Below are 22,110 nucleotides of genomic sequence, written 5' to 3' on the forward strand. Positions count from 1 at the left end.
TCACCCCCTCTCCCCTACCCTCCTGGCCTGGCCCATAGTCACTGTCACACCCCCATTCACCAGTGGAGGTAATAACTGTACAAGCCCTTGGTCTATCGCTTACAATTTGCTCTATTGGAGGTTCTCAAACTTAAAAAAAAAAAAATACATATATATATATATCTGGGGACATTACTTTAAATATGTTTTTTTTTCTATCCAGAACCTGGATGTGCATATTTTTCCTTTTTCCACAGACATCACATGGAAGTTGCACCACATCTTTTAATTCAGACCTCTGCTATTTATTTGTAGACATGATACAATACACAGAACAATAACATTGTTACATACTGAAACTTTAATTGTTCACATCTTCTTTAAAATCACAACGAGCGTCTGAAAAAAAATAAATAATAATAATTACAAAAAAACACTACGGCCAATATTTAACATCCGCAAAATAGCACTAAACTTACAATAGTACTGTAGTATTTCAGTGCAGTTTCGTAGATGTAAGTGTTGCCCTCTGGGTCCATGTTAAACTGTATATTTTCCTTTTTTTTTTCTCTCCAAATAAATGACAACATACCACTGGCAATAAATATCTTCCACTACAATGCATTACTTAAGGCATACTCTACTTTAGTAAACTCTGGGGTGAGAGGGAGTGTGAACTTGTGATCACAATGACAGGGGAAACTAACGCTTGGCACTCAGACAAAGCAGGTATACATTGCCATTGCTATTTGGATGATATGTTCTTGAATATGGACAGCGTTTTTCAATTTCTTGCCTACTGAACACAGTAATCCCTGTTTTGCACCATCCCAAAACAGCAGGTATTTTCATTATTTTGGCTTGACCCGTTTGTGCTTGATTTGTCCATAATTTGTGTGGATTCACACTGGAGTCAACCCTTCCTCATATAATTAATTGCACTACAGTGGAATGCACTGGATAACCAAGTACCCAAAGCAGTACAGTAAAGAACATCTTTACTTCATCCATCCCTTTCTTTACATACAGTACGCTATACACAGTCTCGGATCGTTAGACATTCCCTTTCAATGAGGTGCAATTTCCAATTTGAAGCGTTCTACAGTGCATTCTGTGTGTGTGCCATGTGTACTGTGCATGTGAGGTTGTACAGACTGTCTGCTATGAATGGCTGGTGACTGTGTCAGTGGCAGTGAGAAGCACAAGGTGGCGCTACAGCCTACTTCTAGAAGCACTATAGCAGGACATGGGCAGCTACGTACAGGCGGACATTTTGCCCAACCACTATCATTAGTACAAGTGTACTGGTAACATCCCTGCTCAGGAATTCATAAGGACACACATTCTCCAATTCAACTGGTATATTCATACAATAATTTAACACCATCTCGTATTAACTTTCATGGGCATAACAGCCATAATGGATGTTTTTTTGGACACCATTATACAAACAAGAAAAATATGGGCCTTTTGGCACAGTTAAACTACAGTACCCACAACCACTGGGTGCCAGGACTAGGAAACGGTATTATAGTATGGCAGGTACAGAAATTGTTAGCACATTGTTGTTAGTACATTAATCCTACTGAGCATATTGGAAAATGTTCAAAGCAAAACAATTTCAAAGCAATTTACACAAAAAAATGAAGATATAACAAGTGTACAATAGACAAGTGAAGATAGCATAGTAAAATCAACAACGAGTAAACGTATAAGCAGGATGACCCAATATACAATTATATTGAGGGGTAACTGAAACCTTTTAGTGTTATAGAAATATCCACTAAAATAAATGATCATTTTCATGTGGACAGTAGTAGAATGGCACTAAATACACATTGGCTTCACCATACAGTATCTGACCTAGCCTGGTCCCAGATCAGTTTATGCTGTCTTGCCTTGACCATACTTGAGTTTGTCAAGACAGCACAAACAGATCTGGGACCAGGCTAAGGATGCAGTGGGTAAAGTTAAGAGAGCCTAACCCCCCAGTTACTGTATTGGTGAGGGTGTTTATCTAAGTGGCACAGTGAGCAACATGCAAAGCTGTTCTCAAGTCACATATCAAAGTTGTAGATAAGAATAGTTATTCTGATGTCTTTGTATGAGAATTCAAATGTTCGTTATGTTCACACCTCATGTGTCACGTGTTAGAGGGAGAGAAAGACAATCTGATCAGAAAAGATAGAGGAGCGAGAAGTAAGACCGCTGCAAATCCACTCAACTCAAAACTCACTATGCATTTTAACTTGTGAGATGCCTGCTTAGAAACATAAAATAAATAGTTGCAATTCCTCTGTGTTCGTTGCTGTATCTCCTTAAATATTCTAAAGGGTTTGATACCGACCATGTTTGATTTTAGACGTTACACACTCAGACAGCTCTTCATTCTGTTCAATCAAATGTTTGTCCTTTTGCCACGCTCACAGTACATTCACTGTTGATCCCTCCATACCGTGACAGCAACAAAGACTTTCAGGAGGTCAAACAAAGTTTAAGACAACATATTCCTCAAGAGACCATCTTCGAAACACTCAAGTTGTGAGACCATCTCACACAAGTTCGCATTCTTGAGTCCTTCCATTACCCTCCATGTTATATTCCAAGATGAGACAAGGGAGAGCTGCTTCTGAATACTACTCAGACATAAAGACCTTATAATGTAACAGACAAACGTATGCACATGTCCTACCATAGGAGGAACCAGTTACTCTTAGTACATTTGCTGTGCATTTTCACCCTTTCCAAATCCACACTAATTCCAATACACCTTTTCTTCTGTCCCACCCCCCCGACCATTTCAACACCCTGGTGGCGGGGGCATCTGTTATGGGAGGGGCTACTGGATGTGGCAGGCTGAGGAGGAGGTGGCTTGGCAGCACATGCAAGTGGGGTTGACTGATTTGGGCGGGATCAGATCCAGATCCTCGTCGTCAGGGATCTCGTCTAGCCGGTAACCGTCCTTCAGTAGCTGGATGTTGAGGTCCTGGTTGATCTGCTGCAGGGGAAAGAGTGGACAAAACATGATAATTTCCCAATCATAATAATAAGAGCCACACACGTCATTATTGAGTTGAAATCTCACAATGTTTTAGGTAAAACATAAGGGACGTGCTAGTGCTAGTCGTTGTATAGTAGCAGACCTAACACCAAGTAATGAAAAAAACTCTAGTGAGTAAAATTACTACTAAAACACATAAATAGATAAACACATGGATAGAAATGAATGGTGATGAAATGTATGGATAAATCACGCCTGACGGAAACACCATAGTTATAAATTGACAAAAGTGAATGGTGATCAGAGGAGAAAAGATACAGGTTACAGGATAGAGGCGTTGGGAATTGACATAAGCAGGGAAGTGAAGTGACAGGTTAGGTTATGCAGTGCTTATGACAACTTATGACAAGGTTGAGGTGACATTAGCTGTATGTAGTGCATAGATACCTGGTCCCTCAGACATCTCACCTCGGCTGAGGAGTATCCAGACGAAGAGTATCTGGACATGTCAAAGTCATCGTCACTGAAACAAGAAGAGATGAGTAGTCTGATACCTGGACCTACCAAACACCAGGACGCAACACAAACAAGGTTGATGGGGACAGTAAAAAAAAAAGTATAATATACAGCTGGGAAAAAAAGTATTTAGTCAGCCACCAATTGTGCAAGTTCTCCCACTTAAAAAGATGAGAGGCCTGTAATTTTCATCATAGGTACACGTCAACTATGACAGACAAATTGAGAATTTTTTTCTTCCGAAAATCACATTGTAGGATTTTTTATGAATTTATTTGCAAATTATGGTGGAAAATAAGTATTTGGTCACCTACAAACAAGCAAGATTTCTGGCTCTCACAGACCTGTAACTTCTTCTTTAAGAGGCTCCTCTGTCCTCCACTCGTTACCTGTATTAATGGCACATGTTTGAACTTGTTATCAGTATAAAAGACACCTGTCCACAACCTCAAACAGTCACACTCCAGACTCCACTATGGCCAAGACCAAAGAGCTGTCAAAGGACACCAGAAACAAAATTGTAGACCTGCACCAGGCTGGGAAGACTGAATCTGCAATAGGTAAGCAGCTTGGTTTGAAGAAATCAACTGTGGGAGCAATTATTAAGAAGACCACTGATAATCTCCCTCGATCTGGGGCTCCACGCAAGATCTCACCCCGTGGGGTCAAAATGATCACAAGAACGGTGAGCAAAAATCCCAGAACTACACGGGGGGACCTAGTGAATGACCTGCAGAGAGCTGGGACCAAAGTAACAAAGCCTACCATCAGTAACACACTACGCCGCCAGGGACTCAAATCCTGCAGTGCGAGACGTGTCCCCCTGCTTAAGCCAGTACATGTCCAGGCCCGTCTGAAGTTTGCTAGAGTGCATTTGGATGATCCAGAAGAGGATTGGGAGAATGTCATATGGTCAGATGAAACCAACATAGAACTTTTTGGTAAAAACTCAACTCGTCGTGTTTGGAGGACAAAGAATGCTGAGTTGCATCCAAAGAACACCATACCTACTGTGAAGCATGGGGGTGGAAACATCATGCTTTGGGGCTGTTTTTCTGCAAAGGGACCAGGACGACTGATCCGTGTAAAGGAAAGAATGAATGGGGCTATGTATCGTGAGATTTTGAGTGAAAACCTCCTTCCATCAGCAAGGGCATTGAAGATGAAACGTGGCTGGGTCTTTCAGCATGACAATGATCCCAAACACACCGCCCGGGCAACGAAGGAGTGGCTTCGTAAGAAGCATTTCAAGGTCCTGGAGTGGCCTAGCCAGTCTCCAGATCTCAACCCCATAGAAAATCTTTGGAGGGAGTTGAAAGTCCGTGTTGCCCAGCGACAGCCCCAAAACATAACTGCTCTAGATGAGATCTGCATGGAGGAATGGGCCAAAATACCAGCAACAGTGTGTGAAAACCTTGTGAAGACTTACAGAAAACGTTTGACCTGTGTCATTGCCAACAAAGGGTATATAACAAAGTATTGAGAAACTTTTGTTATAGACCAAATACTTATTTTCCACCATAATTTGCAAATAAATTCATTAAAAATCCTACAATGTGATTTTCTGGATTTCTTTTTCTCATTTTGTCTGTCATAGTTGACGAAAATTACAGGCCTCTCATCTTTTTAAGTGGGAGAACTTGCACAATTGGTGGCTGACTAAATACTTTTTTTCCCCACTGTACATAAATAATACAATATTGTGCTATGGAGCTTAATTTCTTGATAATAAAAAGAGAAGAACTATAAACTCATTTCGGGATACATCTGAAAACATTGCTCAGTGTTTCAGTGTTCTCTTCCAGAAAATGATTTATGAAAATCAAAATGCAGTGCTATATTCTAGATCTCCAGGCATCTCCCCAGTAGATAATTAGGCACCATAAGGAGCTGACATTTCAGCAGGATTGATTTATTCTAACAGGGACAACCAGCAGAGACAATCTGGAACCTTCCATTGATCCCGACTCCAGGAATGATTGGCCCTATTCTTAATGAGGCTGAACTCTCAGACACGGCCAAACTCAAGACAATAAACTCAACACAAACACACATGTACTTTCATGCATGTGTTTACGTGTTTTTTTAGTGTGTGTGTGTTTTTGAGTAATGGGACATGACATAATAGAAAATGGTGTGTGTGTGTGTGTGTGTGAGGCCAAGAACAACAATGGCAGTGCAATTGAGTGCAAGTGTGAGAGACAAAGAGAGAACAACAGAAAGAGAATCATTGAGTGAGTGAGTGTGCATACTTAAGCTGAAATAAGGGAGACAAGTGGGTCTCTGTGTCAGAGAGAGATAGAGAGAGAGAGAGAGAGAGAGAGAGATAGAGAGAGTGAGCATATGACATACTACATTACGTCATTGTTGTGATGGGTGCCATTTAGTGCAAATCGGCACAGGGTAGGGGACCCATGTATTCGTCCCAAATGGCACCCTATTCCCTTGGCACCCTATACTTTTGACCAGGGCCCTAGTCAAGAGCAGTACACTATGAAGGGAAAAGGGTGCCATTTGGGACGCAGACCATCTGTATCACACGCTGGGCAAGGAGCACTGAAGGAGGGAGGACCCTGAGCCTCTTTTCCCGGCGGTCCAAATCCCAAACCCCCTAATCCGGCACCCTGGGAGAGGATTTTCCCTCATTTGGGAATGCCTCTGCCTACTTTCCAAGAGAGAGAGAGGCTCGGAGCAGAGCTGTAACAGTCAACAGAGCAGTTACACTTTTCCTGCTTTCCCCGAGTCGGGTCACTCTTTTCTGGCAGGGGCTACTCTTTCAGCCTGTATTGAATTCAGGGAAGTAGTTAGTCCCCTATGCGCTGTGACTGAGCTTTGAAAGACTGAAGGCTCACGGTGGAAGTCTGGAACAAGTCTGTTGGACGCCAGTGTCAGAGAGAGAGAGAGAGAGAGTAGCCCAAGACATTAGCAAGTTGTGAGATGGATTTAAATAAGGATATCTTCTTCTCACCCTTTTGAAATCCCATTCAGAGAAATATTACATTCACCGTTACCTGTCTGTATCCAGCGCTACCAGGGGCTTCTCATCTGGGCTGGTCTGGTCTAAAGAGGAGTAGCCTTTGTTTGGCACCACCAACCTAAAGAAGAGGAGAGAAGAAAATACTTGGAGATTAGAAACACGAAACCTGTGTGAAAAGGAGGCATATGCGCCGCCACCATAGCAATCTAACTCAGCAGAAGATACAGGTCATGGGGATCCTCCTCAAAGTCAAATCTTCAAGTTCAAGTTTTCAATACAAGGGGCAATAAAAAGGGCAATATACCCCAAAAACCTCAACTTGAATTTTAGCTCAGTTCCAGTTATGTGGTGCCAAAATAAAGATATTCTGGTTCCTGGGTTTCTCTTTCGATCTCTTGAATAAAACAGATCTGTGGCTAAATCTGGGACAAATCTGGAATAAAACTGGGATATCATAAATGGCACGAACCAGCCTCCTCCTCAGCAGCAGCAGCTGTCCCAGTCAGCCACAGCATGGGTTAGCACTCTCCTAGCCTGGTTAGAGCGCATTTGGCTAATCGCCGGCCTCCAATCTATCGGGCGCTGCCCATAATCTGGGGCTCTGGGTGTAGGGGGAGCTGCTTTCACATCTCTGCTAATCCACCCAGGGACTAGGATTACAGACAAAGGGAAGGGCCCCTGTTAGTGGGTTTGACTGAACCAGGCCCAAGGTTAATCAACTAGAGTGAGCCTGAATTTAGCATTCACACAGACCTCCATTTCTAAAGTCCCTGTTTTGTTATGAATGGTTTATATTTTGGGTTTTAAAATGTTAAATGTCATCGTAAGAACTGTGTGGCTGTCCCCTTGGAGGGTTGGTGTAGAAGTGCTTTGAATGGCCTGACCTTTCTCTGGGTAAAAGTTTACAGACACAAAAATATTCTTAACTCTTTATAGCATTTCAAATTGAATGGAAAGGGCACAAAATGTGACAAAATAACTCAAACAAGCACCAAATTGCCTTGTCATGAATGTATTATACATTTTTGTATTGGGCCACGGTAACGGAATTACGCTTTGACTCAAAATGTATGCCAAACAAAAACCATTGATTTCAAAGTTTTATAAACCATACAATTCTATGCACAAGGACAACTTTTAACAATTTCCACTGATAAATGTACAAAAACTAATTTAGTGGAAGAACTGTGCAGATGCAAACTTTGGTAATGGAATTATGGTAAAATCTCCCTCAGGTTTTTATGCAACCACATTTTCCAAACACTTAAATATCTGCTCCGAATTAAGATTCAACGATGTCTGCAGAAAGAATGTGGTGTCAGCTATGACATGACACCTTGAGTTTGAAAAAATCTATTTTGGTTATTGAACTACAGTAAGTGAAGTGGATTTACACCTGGTAACAGAATTACGGTAATGGAATTGCATCATGGGTCCCTGATCTGTACTACACAGAAATGCATAATTATGGATATGTGTCACTAGTCTGGACATCACAGCAGAGTAGGGTAGAGTAGAGTTCAGTACATTAGAGCAGGGTTTCCCAAACTCGGTCCTGGGGACCCCAAGGGGTGCACGTTTTGGTTTTTGCCCTAGCACCACACAGCTGATTTAAAATAACCAACTCATCATCAAGCTTTGATTATTTGAATCAGCTGTGTAGTGCTAGGGAAAAAACCAAAACGTGCACCCCTTGGGGTCCCCAGGACCGAGTTTGGGAAACCCTGCATTAGGGTACAGTACAATACAATGTACTATACTGTGCTCTACACGCTGTACTGTATTGTACTCTACTCACTGTACAGTACTGTACTGTACTTTGTGAAACATACATCTATGATAGGTTCAGATTTGGTCTGGTGCATCTGTGGACGTTAACATCAAGGCCAGGGTGGAATGACCAAATTTCAACTACTTTTCAGCGTCCATGGACATCCAGTGTCGGTGAGTATGCTGGTTACAGTAAAGGCAACGAGAGGGGGCTCATGTGTCAGTAAGACATTAACTGGAGTCTGAGAGAGAAAGGCAGAGGGAGGGAGGGGCTGTCCAGACTCAGACTGTTTTAACACTCTTGGTTTGACCACCAGACAACAGAAAGAAAACATAACAGTATGCCAGAGGAAGCGAGGACAGTAGCAGGTGACCCAACTGTGGTTTGTGACTATTATGATTTCCCACTGTAGCCAATTTTGTTGCAGTAATTCCATTACTGATTTATTGGTAACAGAATTAAGAGTTTTAATCACTTACAGTGCGTTCGGAAAGTATTCAGACCCCTTGAGTCTTTCCACATTTTGTTCCGTTACAGCCTTATTCTAAAATGGATTAAATAAATAGAAATCCTCAATCTACACACAATACCCCATAATGAAAAAGCGAAAACAGGTTTTTAGAAATGTTGGCAAATGTATTAAAAATAAAAATCTTATTTACATAAGTATTCAGACCCTTTGCTATGAGACTCGAAATTGAGCTCAGGTGCATCCTGTTTCCATTGATCATCCTTGACATGTTTCTACAACTTGATTGGAGTCCACCTGTGGTAAATTCAATTGATTGGACATGATTTGGAAAGGCACACACATTTACATTGACATTTTAGTCATTTAGCAGACGCTCTTATCCAGAGCGACTTACAGTTAGTGAGTTGCAAACGCCATGCTTTACCAACTGAGCTACAGGGGACTACATTAGAGCAGGGTTTCCCAAACTCGGTCCTGGGCAAAAACCAAGCCATGAGGTCAAAGGAATTGTCTGTAGAGCTCCGAGACAGGATTGTGTCGAGGCACAGATCTGGGGAAGAGTATCAAAAACTGTCTGCAGCATTGAAGGTCCCTAAGAACACAGTGGCCTCCAGCATTCTTAAATGGAAGAAGTTTGAAACCACCAAGACTCTTCCTAGAGCTGGCCGCCCGGCCAAACTGAGCAATTGGGGGAGAAGGGCCTTGGTCAGGGAGGTGACCAAGAACCTGATGGTCACTGACAGAGCTCCAGAGTTCCTCGGTGGAGATGGGAGAATCATCCAGAAGGACAACCATCTCTGCAGCACTCCACCAATCAGGCCTGACGGAAGCCACTCCTCTGTAAATGACAGCCCGCTTGGAGTTTGTCAAAAGGTACCTAAAGGACTATCAGACCATGATAAACAAGATTCTCTGGTCTGATAAAACCAATATTGAACTCTTTGGCCTGAATCCCAAGCGCCACATCTGGAGGAAACCTGGCATTATCCCTACGGTGAAGCATGGTAGTGGCAGCATCATGCTGTGGGGATGTTTTTCAGCGGCAGGGACTGAGAGACTAGTCAGGGAAAGATGAACGGAGGAAAGTACAGAGACATCCTTGATGAAAACCTGCTCCAGAGTGCTCAGGACCTCAGACTACGGTGAAGGTTCACCTTGCAACAGGACGACGACCCTAAGCACACAGCCAAGACAACGCAGGAGTGGCTTTGGGACAAGTCTCTGAATGTCCTTGAGTGGCCCAGCCAGAGCCCGGACTTGAACCCGATCTAACATCTCTGGAGAGACCTGAAAATAGCTGTGCAGCAACGCTCCCCATCCAACCTGACAGAGCTTGAGAGGATCTGCAGAGAAGAATGGGAGAAACTCCCCAAATACAGGCGTGCCAAGCTTGTAGCGTCATACCCAAGAAGATTTGAGGCTGTAATCGCTGCAAAAGGTGCTTCAACAAAGTACTGAGTAAAGGGTCTGAATACTTAGGTAAATGTGATATTTCAGTTATTTTTCTATAAATGTGCAACATTTTCTAAAAACCTGTTTTTGCTTTGTCATTATGGGGTATTGTGTGTAGATTTATGAAGGAAAAAAACAATTTAATCAAATTTAGAAAAAGTAAAGGGGTCTGAATACTTTCCGAATGCACTGTAACGCAAACAAAATTGATATCAGTAAAATCGCTATAACTAATTGGTATGTCTACCATTACTTGTTACTTCTGTGAACTTCCATTATCCTCCATCCTATGAGGGAGAGAAATTAGAAAATATCTTAAAGATATGGGGGTTTTTGGTAACAGAATTACAAGGCACAATGCAATATTTCTTAAACGTACAGAAGGTAGGCCTAAACAATTTCTCAAAAACTAAATAGAAGGGTTCATATTAGTTAGTAGAGATCTTTACATCAACATTACTTTGTTTTGGTGTATATCTGATACCGTTTAAGACTTTCTGGTAGATGTTTTTCTAAGACCCCTTTTCTATCAGTTTACCCAGAAATCAAAACCTTTACTTATGCCTCATTTTTAAGATGGAAAATGGATCTATGCCTTAATTTCCCAAAAATACAGACTCCTAGCTTTCATTTGACACCCAATTTGATATGCCCTATTAACTTCACGTTGGTGCTCATGGGTCCTTTTCGATGAAAATGCCCCAAAATAATAACATGGTGAGGAAACCATAAAGTGTGAGCTTGTTACCGTGTTCTGGCCATGACGTTGTTCTTCTTGGGTTGCTGGTTGACAGGGCTACCCACGGTGCCATTTTTTACTGATCCCTTCCTGGCCAGCACTCTCTGTTTCTCTGCCAATCACAGGAGATGACGTCATAGTTAGAGACAATTAACAAACAAGGCAACAGTAAACATGTCGTCCCCCATGAATGATGCAGCGCCCCTCCTTGGGCCAATTGAGATAGTCACAAGCGCCAACAAATTACAGTTCATTACTACAGCTCCCGCCTTGGGCCAATCAGTGTCATTTTGTAAATGCTGGATCTCTACGGCAAGACGCATCATTCACCTAAGTTTCTTCAAAATCGGACCAGTGCTGTCTGAGATATCGCGTGTCACTAACATACAGTGAGGGAAAAAAGTATTTGATCCCCTGCTGATTTTGTACGTTTGCCCACTGACAAAGACATGATCAGTCAATAATTTTAATGGTAGGTTTATTTGAACAGTGAGAGACAGAATAACAACAAAAAAATCCAGAAAAACTTATGTCAAAAATGTTATAAATTGATTTGCATTTTAATGAGGGAAATAAGTATTTGACCCCTCTGCAAAACATTACTTAGTACTTGGTGGCAAAACCCTTGTTGGTAATCACAGAGGTCAGACGTTTCTTGTAGTTGGCCACCAGGTTTGCACACATCTCAGGAGGGATTTTGTTCCACTCCTCTTTGCAGATCTTCTCCAAGTCATTAAGGTTTCGAGGCTGACGTTTGGCAACTCGAACCTTCAGCTCCCTCCACAGATTTTCTATGGGATTAAGGTCTGGAGACTGGCTAGGCCACTCCAGGCCCTTAATGTGCTTCTTCTTGAGCCACTCCTTTGTTGCCTTGGCCGTGTGTTTTGGGTCATTGTCATGCTGGAATACCCATCCACGACCCATTTTCAATGCCCTGGCTGAGGGAAGGAGGTTCTCACCCAAGATTTGACGGTACATGGACCCGTCCATCGTCCCTTTGATGCGGTGAAGTTGTCCTGTCCCCTTAGCAGAAAAACACCCCCAAAGCATAATGTTTCCACCTCCATGTTTGACGGTGGGGATGGTGTTCTTGGGGTCATAGGCAGCATTCCTCGTCCTCCAAACACAGCGAGTTGAGTTGATGCCAAAGAGCTCGATTTTGGTCTCATCTGACCACAACACTTTCACCCAGTTCTTCTCTGAATCATTCAGATGTTCATTGGCAAACTTCAGACGGCCCTGTATATGTGCTTTCTTGAGCAGGGGGACCTTGCAGGCGCTGCAGGATTTCAGTCCTTCACGGCGTAGTGTGTTACCAATTGTTTTCTTGGTGACTATGGTCCCAGCTGCCTTGAGATCATTGACAAGATCCTCCCGTGTAGTTCTGGCCTGATTCCTCAACGTTCTCATGATCATTGCAACTCCACAAGGTGAGATCTTGCATGGAGCCCCAGGCCGAGGGAGATTGACAGTTATTTTGTGTTTCTTCCATTTGCGAATAATCGCACCAACTGTTGTCACCCATTCCAGCCTTGTGTAGGTTACAATCTTGTCCCTAACATCCTTGGAGAGCTCTTTGGTCTTGGCCATGATGGAGAGTTTGGAATCTGATTGATTGATTGCTTCTGTGGACAGGTGTCTTTTATACAGGTAACAAACTGAGATTAGGAGCACTCCCTTTAAGAGTGTGCTCCTAATCTCAGCTCGTTACCTGTATAAAAGACACCTGGGAGCCAGAAATCTTTCTGATTGAGAGGTGGTCAAATACTTATTTTCCTCATTAAAATGCAAATCAATTTATAAAATTTTTGACATGCGTTTTTCTGGATTATTTTGTTGTTATTCTGTCTCTCACTGTTCAAATAAACCTACCATTAAAATTATAGACTGATAATTTCTTTGTCAGTGGGCAAACGTACAAAATCAGCAGGGGATCAAATACTTTTTTCCCTCACTGTATGAACGAACAGAGACAGATCCAAGTCCCCTCTCCAATTTCATTGTGGGGAACAATGAGTGAAACTGTCACCTCCCATCCCCATTGTCTTCCAACAGGTGGAGTCATTCCTAGGCGACACACAGTCCTCAGCGTAGTCGTCACCGCTATTTGATGCAAGACAATGCCCCAATACCCTTTTCGACAATGTATTAAATTGACTCACTTGTTCATCTGCTTTGATTTCTTTACTGGGTCTACAATAAAACATGTTGCTTTCAGGTCCATCACTACCATCTACCTGAAAATGACTAATAACTAATGAGAGTAGGCAACTGTACTGCAACACTGGTTGTGCTGCTATATGGAACACTGTGGTAATTTATCATTCATATAGCCCTACTGGCGGGGCATGTGGGGTTTTAATGTAAACTTTGGGCTTGACTTTTATGTGACTTCCACACTGTCGTCTGTGTGCTTGGAATTCCTCTGCGGTGCAGTAGTCAATAAGCAGGCTGCCAAGCCAATGATTGTGATGCAAAGCTTTTTAACATCAACATAACACTATTTATTTAATCTCTGAAGCACAGTGCTGCTGACCAACTGAGTGCATGAGAGGGAGATAGGGTTATGGGATTGGAAGTTGTGACCTCATTGCCCTTTCAAAGATCCTGCCCTGGGATACATTGAGTAAATTCAGCCTGTCACTGCTAGATAGCCTGTGTCAATCAAGGAGGACCTTTATGTAGCAAGGGTAGAATTGCTATTGGGTATTGGCTTTAGGCAATATATCCCAAACAACCACAGCAATGCTCAGGGAGATCAAAAACCCTAAAGCGTTATTAGGCTTTAGTGTGGAAACAGTTTAATAGGAATACAGTGCATTCTGAAAGTATTGAGACCATTAGACTTTTTCACATTTTGTTACGTTACAGCCTTATTCTAAAATGGATTACATAATTTTTTTCCCCTCATCAATCTACACACAATACCCCATAATGACGAAGTGAAAACAGGTTTTTAGAAATGTTTGCTGATTTACTAAAAATGAAAAAAATAAAATAAAAAAATATTTACATAAGTATTCAGACCCTTTGCTTTGTGACTCGAAATTGAGCTCAGGTGCATCCTGTTTCCATTGATCATCCTTGAGATGTTTCTACAACTTGGAGTCCACCTGTGGTCAATTCAATTGATTGGACATGATTTGGAAAGGCACACACCTGTCTATATGAGGTCCCACAGTTGACAGTGCATGTCAGAGCATAAACCAAGCCATGAGGTCGAAGGAATCGTCCGTAGAGCTCCGAGACAGGATTGTGTTGAGGCACAGATCTGGGGAAGGGTACCAAAACATTTATGTAGCATTGAAGGTCAACAAGAACACAGTGGCCTCCATCATTCTTAAATGGAAGAAGTTTGGAACCACCAAGACACTTCCTAGAGCTGAGCAATCAGGGGAGAGGGGCCTTGGTCAGGGAGGTGACCAAGAACCCGATGGTCACGCTGACAGAGCTCCAGAGTTCCTCTGTGAATATGGGAGAACCTTCCAGAAGGACAACCGTCTCTGCAGCACTCCACCAATCAGGCCTTTATGGTAGAGTGGCCAGACGGAAGTCACTCCTCAGTAAAAGGCACGACAGCCCGCTTGGAGTTTGCCAAAAGGCACCTAAAGGACTCTCAGACCATGAGAAACAAGATTCTCTGGTCTGATGAAACCAAGACTGAACTCTTCGGCCTGAATGCCAAGCATCAAGTCTGGAGGAAACCTGGCACCATCCTTACGGTGAAGCATTGTGGTGGCAGCATCATGCTGTGGGGATGTTTTTCAGCGGCAGGGACTGGGAGACTAGTCATGATCAAGGATAAGATAAACCTGCACCAGAGCACTCAGGACCTCAGACTGGGGTGAAGGTTCACCTTCCAACAGGACAACGACCATAAGCCCACAGCCAAGACAACGCAGGAGTGGCTTTGGGACAAGTCTCTGAATGTCCTTGAGTGGCCCAGCCAGAGCCCGGACTTGAACCCGATCTAAAATCTCTGGAGAGACCTGAAAATAGCTGTGCAGCAACGCTCCCCATCCAACCTGACAGAGCTTGAGAGGATCTGGAGAGAAGAATTGGAGAAACTCCTCAAATACAGGTGTGCCAAGCTTGTAGCGTCATACCCAAGAAGAATCGAGGCTGTAATCACTGCCAAAGGTGCTTCAACAATGTACTCAGTAAAGGGTCTGAATATTTATGTAAATGTGATATTTCAGTGTTTTATTTTTAAGAAATGTGCAAACATTTCTAAAAACCTGTTTTTGCTTTGTCATTATGGGGTATTTGTGTGTAGATTGATGAGGAATAAAAACATTGTAATCAATTTTAGAATAAGGCTGTAACGTAACAAAATGTAGAAAAAGTCAAGGGGTCGGAATACTTTCCGAATGCACTGTTTCTTGGCTATGGCCAATATCAGTCAGTAACTAAAAACCTATTTTGACAGCTCTAGGCCTATGTCAAGAAAAAACATTCAGCAAAACATGGTAAAGGAGTAATGTTACAAAGATACTACATGCCATAGAATAATTGAATAACTTTGGTCTATCTGACAGAACCTGCCTTTCTACATTTCTCTGTGAAAAAACTGAAGATTCCATCTCGCTGTCATACAGTGAGGGAAAAAAGTATTTTATCCCCTGCTGATTTTGTACATTTGCCCACTGACAAAGAAATGATCAGTCTATAATTTTAATGGTATGTTTATTTGAACAGTGAGAGACAGAATAACAACAACAAAATCCAGAAAAAAACGCATGTCAAAAATGTTATAAATAGATTTGCATTTTAATGAGGGAAATAAGTATTTGACCCCCTCTCAATCAGAAAGATTTCTGGCACCCAGGTGTCTTTTATACAGGTAACGAGATGAGATTAGGAGCACACTCTTAGAGGGAGTGCTCCTAATCTCAGTTTGTTACCTGTATAAAAGACACCTGTCCACAGAAGCAATCAATCAATCAGATTCCAAACTCTCCACCATGGCCAAGACCAAAGAGCTCTCCAAGGATGTTAGGGACAAGATTGTAGACCTACACAAGGCTGGAATGGGCTACAAGGCCATCGCAAATGGAAAAAACACAAAAGAACTGTCAATCTCCCTCGGCCTGGGGCTCCATGCAAGATCTCACCTCGTGGAGTTGCAATGATCATGAGAACGGTGAGGAATCAGCCCAGAACTACACGGGAGGATCTTGTCAATGATCTCAAGGCAGCTGGGACCATAGTCACCAAGAAAACAATTGGTAACACACTACGCTGTGAAGGACTGAAATCCTGCAGCGCCCGCAAGGTCCCCCTGCTCAAGAAAGCACATATACAGGGCCGTCTGAAGTTTGCCAATGAACATCTGAATGATTCAGAGGAGAACTGGGTGAAAGTGTTTTGGTCAGATGAGACCAAAATGGAGTTCTTTGGCATCAACTCAACTCGCCGTGTTTGGAGGAGGAGGAATGCTGCCTATGACCCCAAGAACACCATCCCCACCGTCAAACATGGAGGTGGAAACATTATGCTTTGGGGGTGTTTTTCTGCTAAGGGGACAGGACAACTTCACCGCATCAAAGGGACGATGGACGGGGCCATGTACCGTCAAATCTTGGGTGAGAACCTCCTTCCCTCAGCCAGGGCACTGAAAATGGGTCGTGGATGGCTATTCCAGCATGACAATGACCCAAAACACACAGCCAAGGCAACAAATGAGTGGCTCAAGAAGAAGCACATTAAGGTCCTGGAGTGGCCTAGCCAGTCTCCAGACCTTAATCCCATAGAAAATCTGTGGAGGGAGCTGAAGGTTCGAGTTGCCAAACGTCAGCCTCGAAACCTTAATGACTTGGAGAAGATCTGCAGAGGAGTGGAACAAAATCCCTCCTGAGATGTGTGCAAACCTGGTAGCAAACTACAAGAAACGTCTGACCTCTGTGATTGCCAACAAGGGTTTTGCCACCAAGTACCAAGTCATGTTTTGCCGAGGGATCAAAAACTTACTTCACTCATTAAAATGCAAATCAATTTATAACATTTTTGACATGCGTTTTTCTGGATTTTTTTGTTGTTATTCTGTCTCTCACTGTTCAAATAAACCTACCATTCAAATTATAGACTGATCATGTCTTTGTCAGTGGGCAAACGTACAAAATCAGCAGGGGATCAAATACTTTTTCCCCTCACTGTATATGCCTATCATTTACATTGACATTTTAGTCATTTAGCAGACGCTCTTATCCAGAGCGACTTACAGTTAGTGAGTGCATACATTTTCATAATGGCCCCCCGTGGGAAACGAACCCACAACCCTGGCGTTGCAAGCGCCATGCTCTACGCAAAGAACACAGCATTGCTCCAAAAATAATAGATGAACTACTGAATGAGAATAACGCCATTGACTCATTAATAGCATGTCATCAACTTATATATGTTGTTATATATTGACTGAATGACTTAATAATTGATAGATGGAGAGATGGTCTTATTGAAGGCCACCATGTGTTAGTAGAACACAGACACATTGATGTTGTACTGGGAATGAGGAGTGGAGATGCTATAAATAAGGCTCACCTATTTTCACTTGCAGTTGGGAGGGCTTGTAGTTCATGGCCACCGTTTCACCTTCTCTAGTGTCAGAGTCGGCCTCGGATCCTGCTGGGTCCTGCTGCAGAAAAAAACTGATGATTAGCTTTCACAGGTTTGACATGGTCATTTTCTATCAGATGTGTTCAACTTTCAGGATTCGCTGTGGTTGTTTAACATTTTACCTCTGGCACAAATCAGCTTCCATATGCGACAGTCCTATTTCCAATTCCAAAACAGGCAGACTTCACAACCGGTATAAATATTTGTATTATTTTACCATGCCTAAAGGCCTTTTCCAGCCCCTTGAGCACCTTTTTCCCCTCATCTATCCTGGTGTTCTATTTATATTTTACTGTTTAGTTAGCCTCTGCTTCCAGACTTCGCTCACGTGAGGTGAAAGCCTGTGAGAGGCTACTGTTAAGTGTGTGCCTGCTTGTGACTCTATGCTAGGTCAGTTTCCACTGCCAGAGCACTCTACTGGTGAGACTGGGCTGGGAGTAGGCCAGTGAGGCTGTCTGTGAGTGACGTCACTCGGGGGCCGTGGGAGAACAGAGGGGGTTCCTGTTGGACCTCCAGTGCTAAGAGAGAGACAGGACTGCGTCCCAAATGGAACCCTATATAGTGCACTACTTTTGACCAGGCTCTGGTCACAAGTAGTGCACTATAAAGGGAATAGGGAGCCTTTTGGGACCCAGACGAGAGCTGCTGGGTGGTGGAAGGTCTGGCTGGCTGGTCTGCCTACTCCACTGACAGAGCCCTGCATTATGTTCACCACAAGCCTGTCACAGCCAGCAAAGTAGGCCGGAGTGGAGATCCCACAAGGGCAGCCTGAAAGAACACTGCATTCGCTCCAGGGAACTGCCTGGCTGCCGTGTTGAAACAACAGACCACTAACAAGCAGCACAGCAGGCAGAGCCTGAAACTACTATACAGCACCTAGTGAAAGTATCCAGTATCCACTCCCTCACACAGTTTTCCCATTCTGCTGACTTCAATTTTACAAGCATAGTTTATTACATTTAAAACACGTAATGTGTAGTCTACACTGTAGACAGACCTAAGTGTCATTACGCAATAGCCTACATTTCTATTTGTAATTTAGCAGACACTCATCCAGAGGAACTAACACACACTTTCTTATTCTCGCTCAGAACAAGTGTTAAATAACAGACTGAGCGTTTTCCCGTCTAGTATAATTCATCCCGGCACTGGACACAAACAATGGCTTCATCCGGTGAAATATTGTTCATTAAGCTGAAAGAATTAATCAAAACTGACAACGTGGTGCTAACAGAGCACAGGGACATGGGAAAGTACAACAATGAGCTATTCCCACTGTAACAGCCTGCAAACATCAGGCTATTTTTGTTCTGCGACAAAGACCCGTTATTTTCTTTGAGGTTTTCCAAGCACCAGCGTCTCCTTCTACCCATTCAGAGTCACACCTCAGCTCACACAATACTAAACTACTGAGAGGTCTGAGCAGCTGGAGAGAAAATAAACCTTCAATATTGTATCTCCACTCACAGTCGATGAAGTGTGGATGATGTGTCAAGTTATGGAATGTTGTTCTTCTTGAGGTCTTTAATCTAGTATGGATGCATGTAGAAGGTGCATCCGTGTTTATTTTGATGAAGTGAGCTCTCACTGTGCACAAGGTGTGAGGGATACATGTTAGAGGTCATACTACATATCATCCACACACACCGATACATCTTCGATATGCATCCATGCTTGATGAAAGACCTCAAGGACATCATACCATACACTAGACCAGTTAAACTAGGCGTGTTTCAAATGGCCTAGTCTGGTCAGCTATGACCTCCAGCGCTAACAGCCGCCAGTGTGATCATGATGAAGAGCCACAAGGTTGCTGACGTGGCACTGCTAGGGGATTAGTGGGATTATTCATCTGGGCTCCCATCGGACCAATGACAGCGCAGGCTGATCGATCAGGACAGCCAGCCACGAGTCTTGGAAATTAGTTTGACAGTAAATACAGTTTCAAGTTTGTTGTGAAGCCTGCACCATGACTACAGCCTTCAACAATCACTCTAATTCAGGACAAAACATAATGCTAGAGCAAAATTGAGGATTGTCTTGTAAATAGATGTGTATAGCGTTCTAGATGTCAGAGTTGGGGGGCAAATTCCAGTTCCTGTCAGTTAAATTGGATGTGGCATTTGGATTAAATACATGTCACCATTCTATAGTGCTGTTTAAGTTCAAGTGAGTGTTGGCACAACCCAACTCTAACCATAGCCTAATTCTACACAGGACAGCTTGTTTTATTCATTTGAAGTCCATTTCAGAACATTTGAGAAGCAGATGCCGAGTTGATTCATGTTCTTTACTATTCACAATGATTAGCATGAGAATGCACAGAGCTCTCTGTGCAACAGAACAGCTGGCTCTTTGACTCTCTGATATGGTTTGGATGAGGAGAGACTACAAGTTGTCATTGCAGTCTACGTAGACCTAACAGACCTAGCCATGGGATTTTCTTCAAATCAATCAGGCTAGAAGTAGAAACCAATACTAGCAACCTGAATAGATTTCAAAAAGAGGGCGTATTATACTAGAGATTTTTTATCACTGACAGCAGTAGTAAGTTTAAGTTTTATTACAATAACAGGCTTGAGGAAAGGTGAATGTCAATGTTGAGAATTTAAAAGAAGCAGGCTGAGAGAATAAAATAATGGCAATGATAGAGCTCTACCATTCATTTATGACCAACACAGACACATTAAGGCGTAACCAGATAAAATAATTAAATCCATGCCAGCATTAGCAGACGTGAGAAACATGAGAACATGGACTGTGAATCAAATCGATATGTTGAAGAGAAGCGAGACAGGCCTAAATTATTCTCTCTGATTTTCTGCAACCCTCGGGGGGATGCAGGCATGGACAGGATGAAAACCTGCCTGCACAGAGCATCAGTCTGCCCACCTACAGCCACGTAGCTTCATTTGGAAAGGACAGCTGGTTAAAGTGAAGTGTGTTTGAAGCAAGGCACACCTAATAATATCAAAGAAGCCCCCACAGTGTAGCTGGACTGTATCTTTTTCAAGTTCAAAGTATTTTCTATCCAATGCACCTTGAAAGAGAAGATATATAACCATCAGACACTAGGCCCTCCATGGAATGAGTTTGACACCCCTGGTGTAGAGGCACTGAAGGGACCTAACCATAGTGTATGGGGCCCTACGCACATCAAGAGGTCTGAATGGTGAAATACCATAAAGAAACAATGAAGGACACTGAAAGACCTTGTTGTGGTGGTGAACCTATACACATCCTGCACTGACAGGCCCCTGCAGTCCCTGTTGAGACTCAAGAGGTACAGAGAGGTGCTTGCTGAAACAGCAAATATCTAACACCATGCATATATTGACGCTAGAATGTACAAATTAAAAGTGCATGGACACACTGTGTCCAGACCAGTCCAGTGTATACATGAACAGTGCACGTGTGAATGTTAATCTGTATCCAGAGTTAAGCCTATCAGTGGTAGAGTGAGTTCATCAACGGAAGTGTTGAAGGGATAACAAGAGGCAGACGTTTTGGTATCATGGTTAGTTTGAGAAGAGAAAACATACTGTAATTCTCTCAACCAGACGTCCCTACCATCTCGGGCTATGCATCAGCTGAGGCTGGGACTGAGGCTGGGGTTTCCGCGCTGGGGCTATGAATCAGCTGGAGACAGCGTTTATTCACCCAGCCAGCAGCAGTCATATCGAAGCGAGCTCTTCTTCCCCCTCTCCAATTCACAATAAATAACACGTCACCAGTTTGGTTAGAAACTAATCTCGATGGCAATGATGGCCAGACGAAGTCCATTCAATCAAATGTTATCGGTTAGAAGAAATGCTTAGGAGGACTCAAACATAATTGTCAAATGGGAACCCACCCACCCCCGCCCCAAGCAAACAACACCAGGCAGTCGCTGGCCAGCTGTCTGACAAGGATTTTCGACAAAGCCACCAGTACACGCATTTAAATTGTAGTATAGGCTTAATTTCAAGGTAATTTGAACTCTAAAATGAAGCTAGTAATAAACGCAACAACACATTGCACTTACCAAGGGTTGCGTCTCTGTCTCTGTAACTGGGGGTACTTGGAACCTATCAATTTCTTCTTCCTTCATCATTTTCGACGAATGGTGTTAGCTAGCTAACGTTACACCGCCAAACCGATGCAAGATCTTAATATTTGTAGACACAAAAATACTCGACTTATTCCTTAGTTTGTCGCATTAACAATCAGTTATTTTTTCATTATTCTCGTTTGTTTTCTGCCTCTAGTCAGTCAGTAAGGCATGGTCAGATCTGGTGACTCAACCAAAACAGACAGCACTAACGACGTCGGTACTAGTGATTGGTCGTTCGCGAATGAACGGCTCTTTTTGGTGAACGTTGGGAACATAATCGCATTTTTGAAAGAGCCGTTCATTTGGCTCCCTGATTTGCATACTGTTTACTACTGCTTTTTGAGCTAAAAACAAAGTTTTTCTGCAGATAAGTTACAAAATAATTATCTAAAGAGAGTGAATCCTCACTGCAAAAACAATAAACAATGGGGAGAGCGCGTCAATCTGGTCCACGCCGTTTGGGAGCCAAATGAGCCGGCTCACCGAAAAGACTCG

The 22,110-nt window shown here is 42.9% G+C and overlaps 1 protein-coding gene across 2 annotated transcripts; it reads right to left on the reverse strand.

Annotated features, from left to right (window-relative positions):
- Positions 1 to 260: 260 nt before the first annotated feature.
- Positions 261 to 22,081, reverse strand: LOC121575104 (protein FAM219A). 2 transcript variants are annotated; one of them, XM_041887954.2, is made up of 6 exons: positions 21,547 to 22,081; positions 17,448 to 17,541; positions 10,917 to 11,019; positions 6,508 to 6,591; positions 3,449 to 3,503; positions 261 to 2,977 (listed from the first exon to the last, which is right to left on the reverse strand). In XM_041887954.2, exons 1-6 carry the CDS (start codon positions 21,613 to 21,615, stop codon positions 2,819 to 2,821), a joined length of 564 nt encoding a protein of 187 aa, XP_041743888.1. In that variant the 5' UTR covers positions 21,616 to 22,081; the 3' UTR covers positions 261 to 2,818. The 2 variants fall into 2 exon arrangements, with proteins under 2 accessions (XP_041743888.1, XP_041743887.1); XM_041887953.2 differs by having other exon boundaries at positions 3,428 to 3,503; positions 21,547 to 22,080.
- Between the last annotated feature and the right edge of the window lie 29 nt (positions 22,082 to 22,110).

This window comes from Coregonus clupeaformis, chromosome 10 (assembly GCF_020615455.1).
Source record: "Coregonus clupeaformis isolate EN_2021a chromosome 10, ASM2061545v1, whole genome shotgun sequence".
Taxonomy (NCBI): domain Eukaryota; kingdom Metazoa; phylum Chordata; class Actinopteri; order Salmoniformes; family Salmonidae; genus Coregonus; species Coregonus clupeaformis.

What these genes read in the sequence shown, in the direction of transcription:
- LOC121575104 (XM_041887953.2), bottom strand. Translation starts at nt 21,615, where the DNA reads ATGATGAAGGAAGAAGAAATTGATAGGTTCCAAGTACCCCCAGTTACA. An exon ending in GTAGCGCTGGATACAGACAG is followed by an intron (nt 3,504 to 6,507) that starts GTAACGGTGAAT and finishes TTCTTGTTTCAG; the next exon opens with TGACGATGACTTTGACATGT. An exon ending in TGAGATGTCTGAGGGACCAG is followed by an intron (nt 2,978 to 3,427) that starts GTATCTATGCAC and finishes TTTCCCCTGCAG; the next exon opens with CAGATCAACCAGGACCTCAA.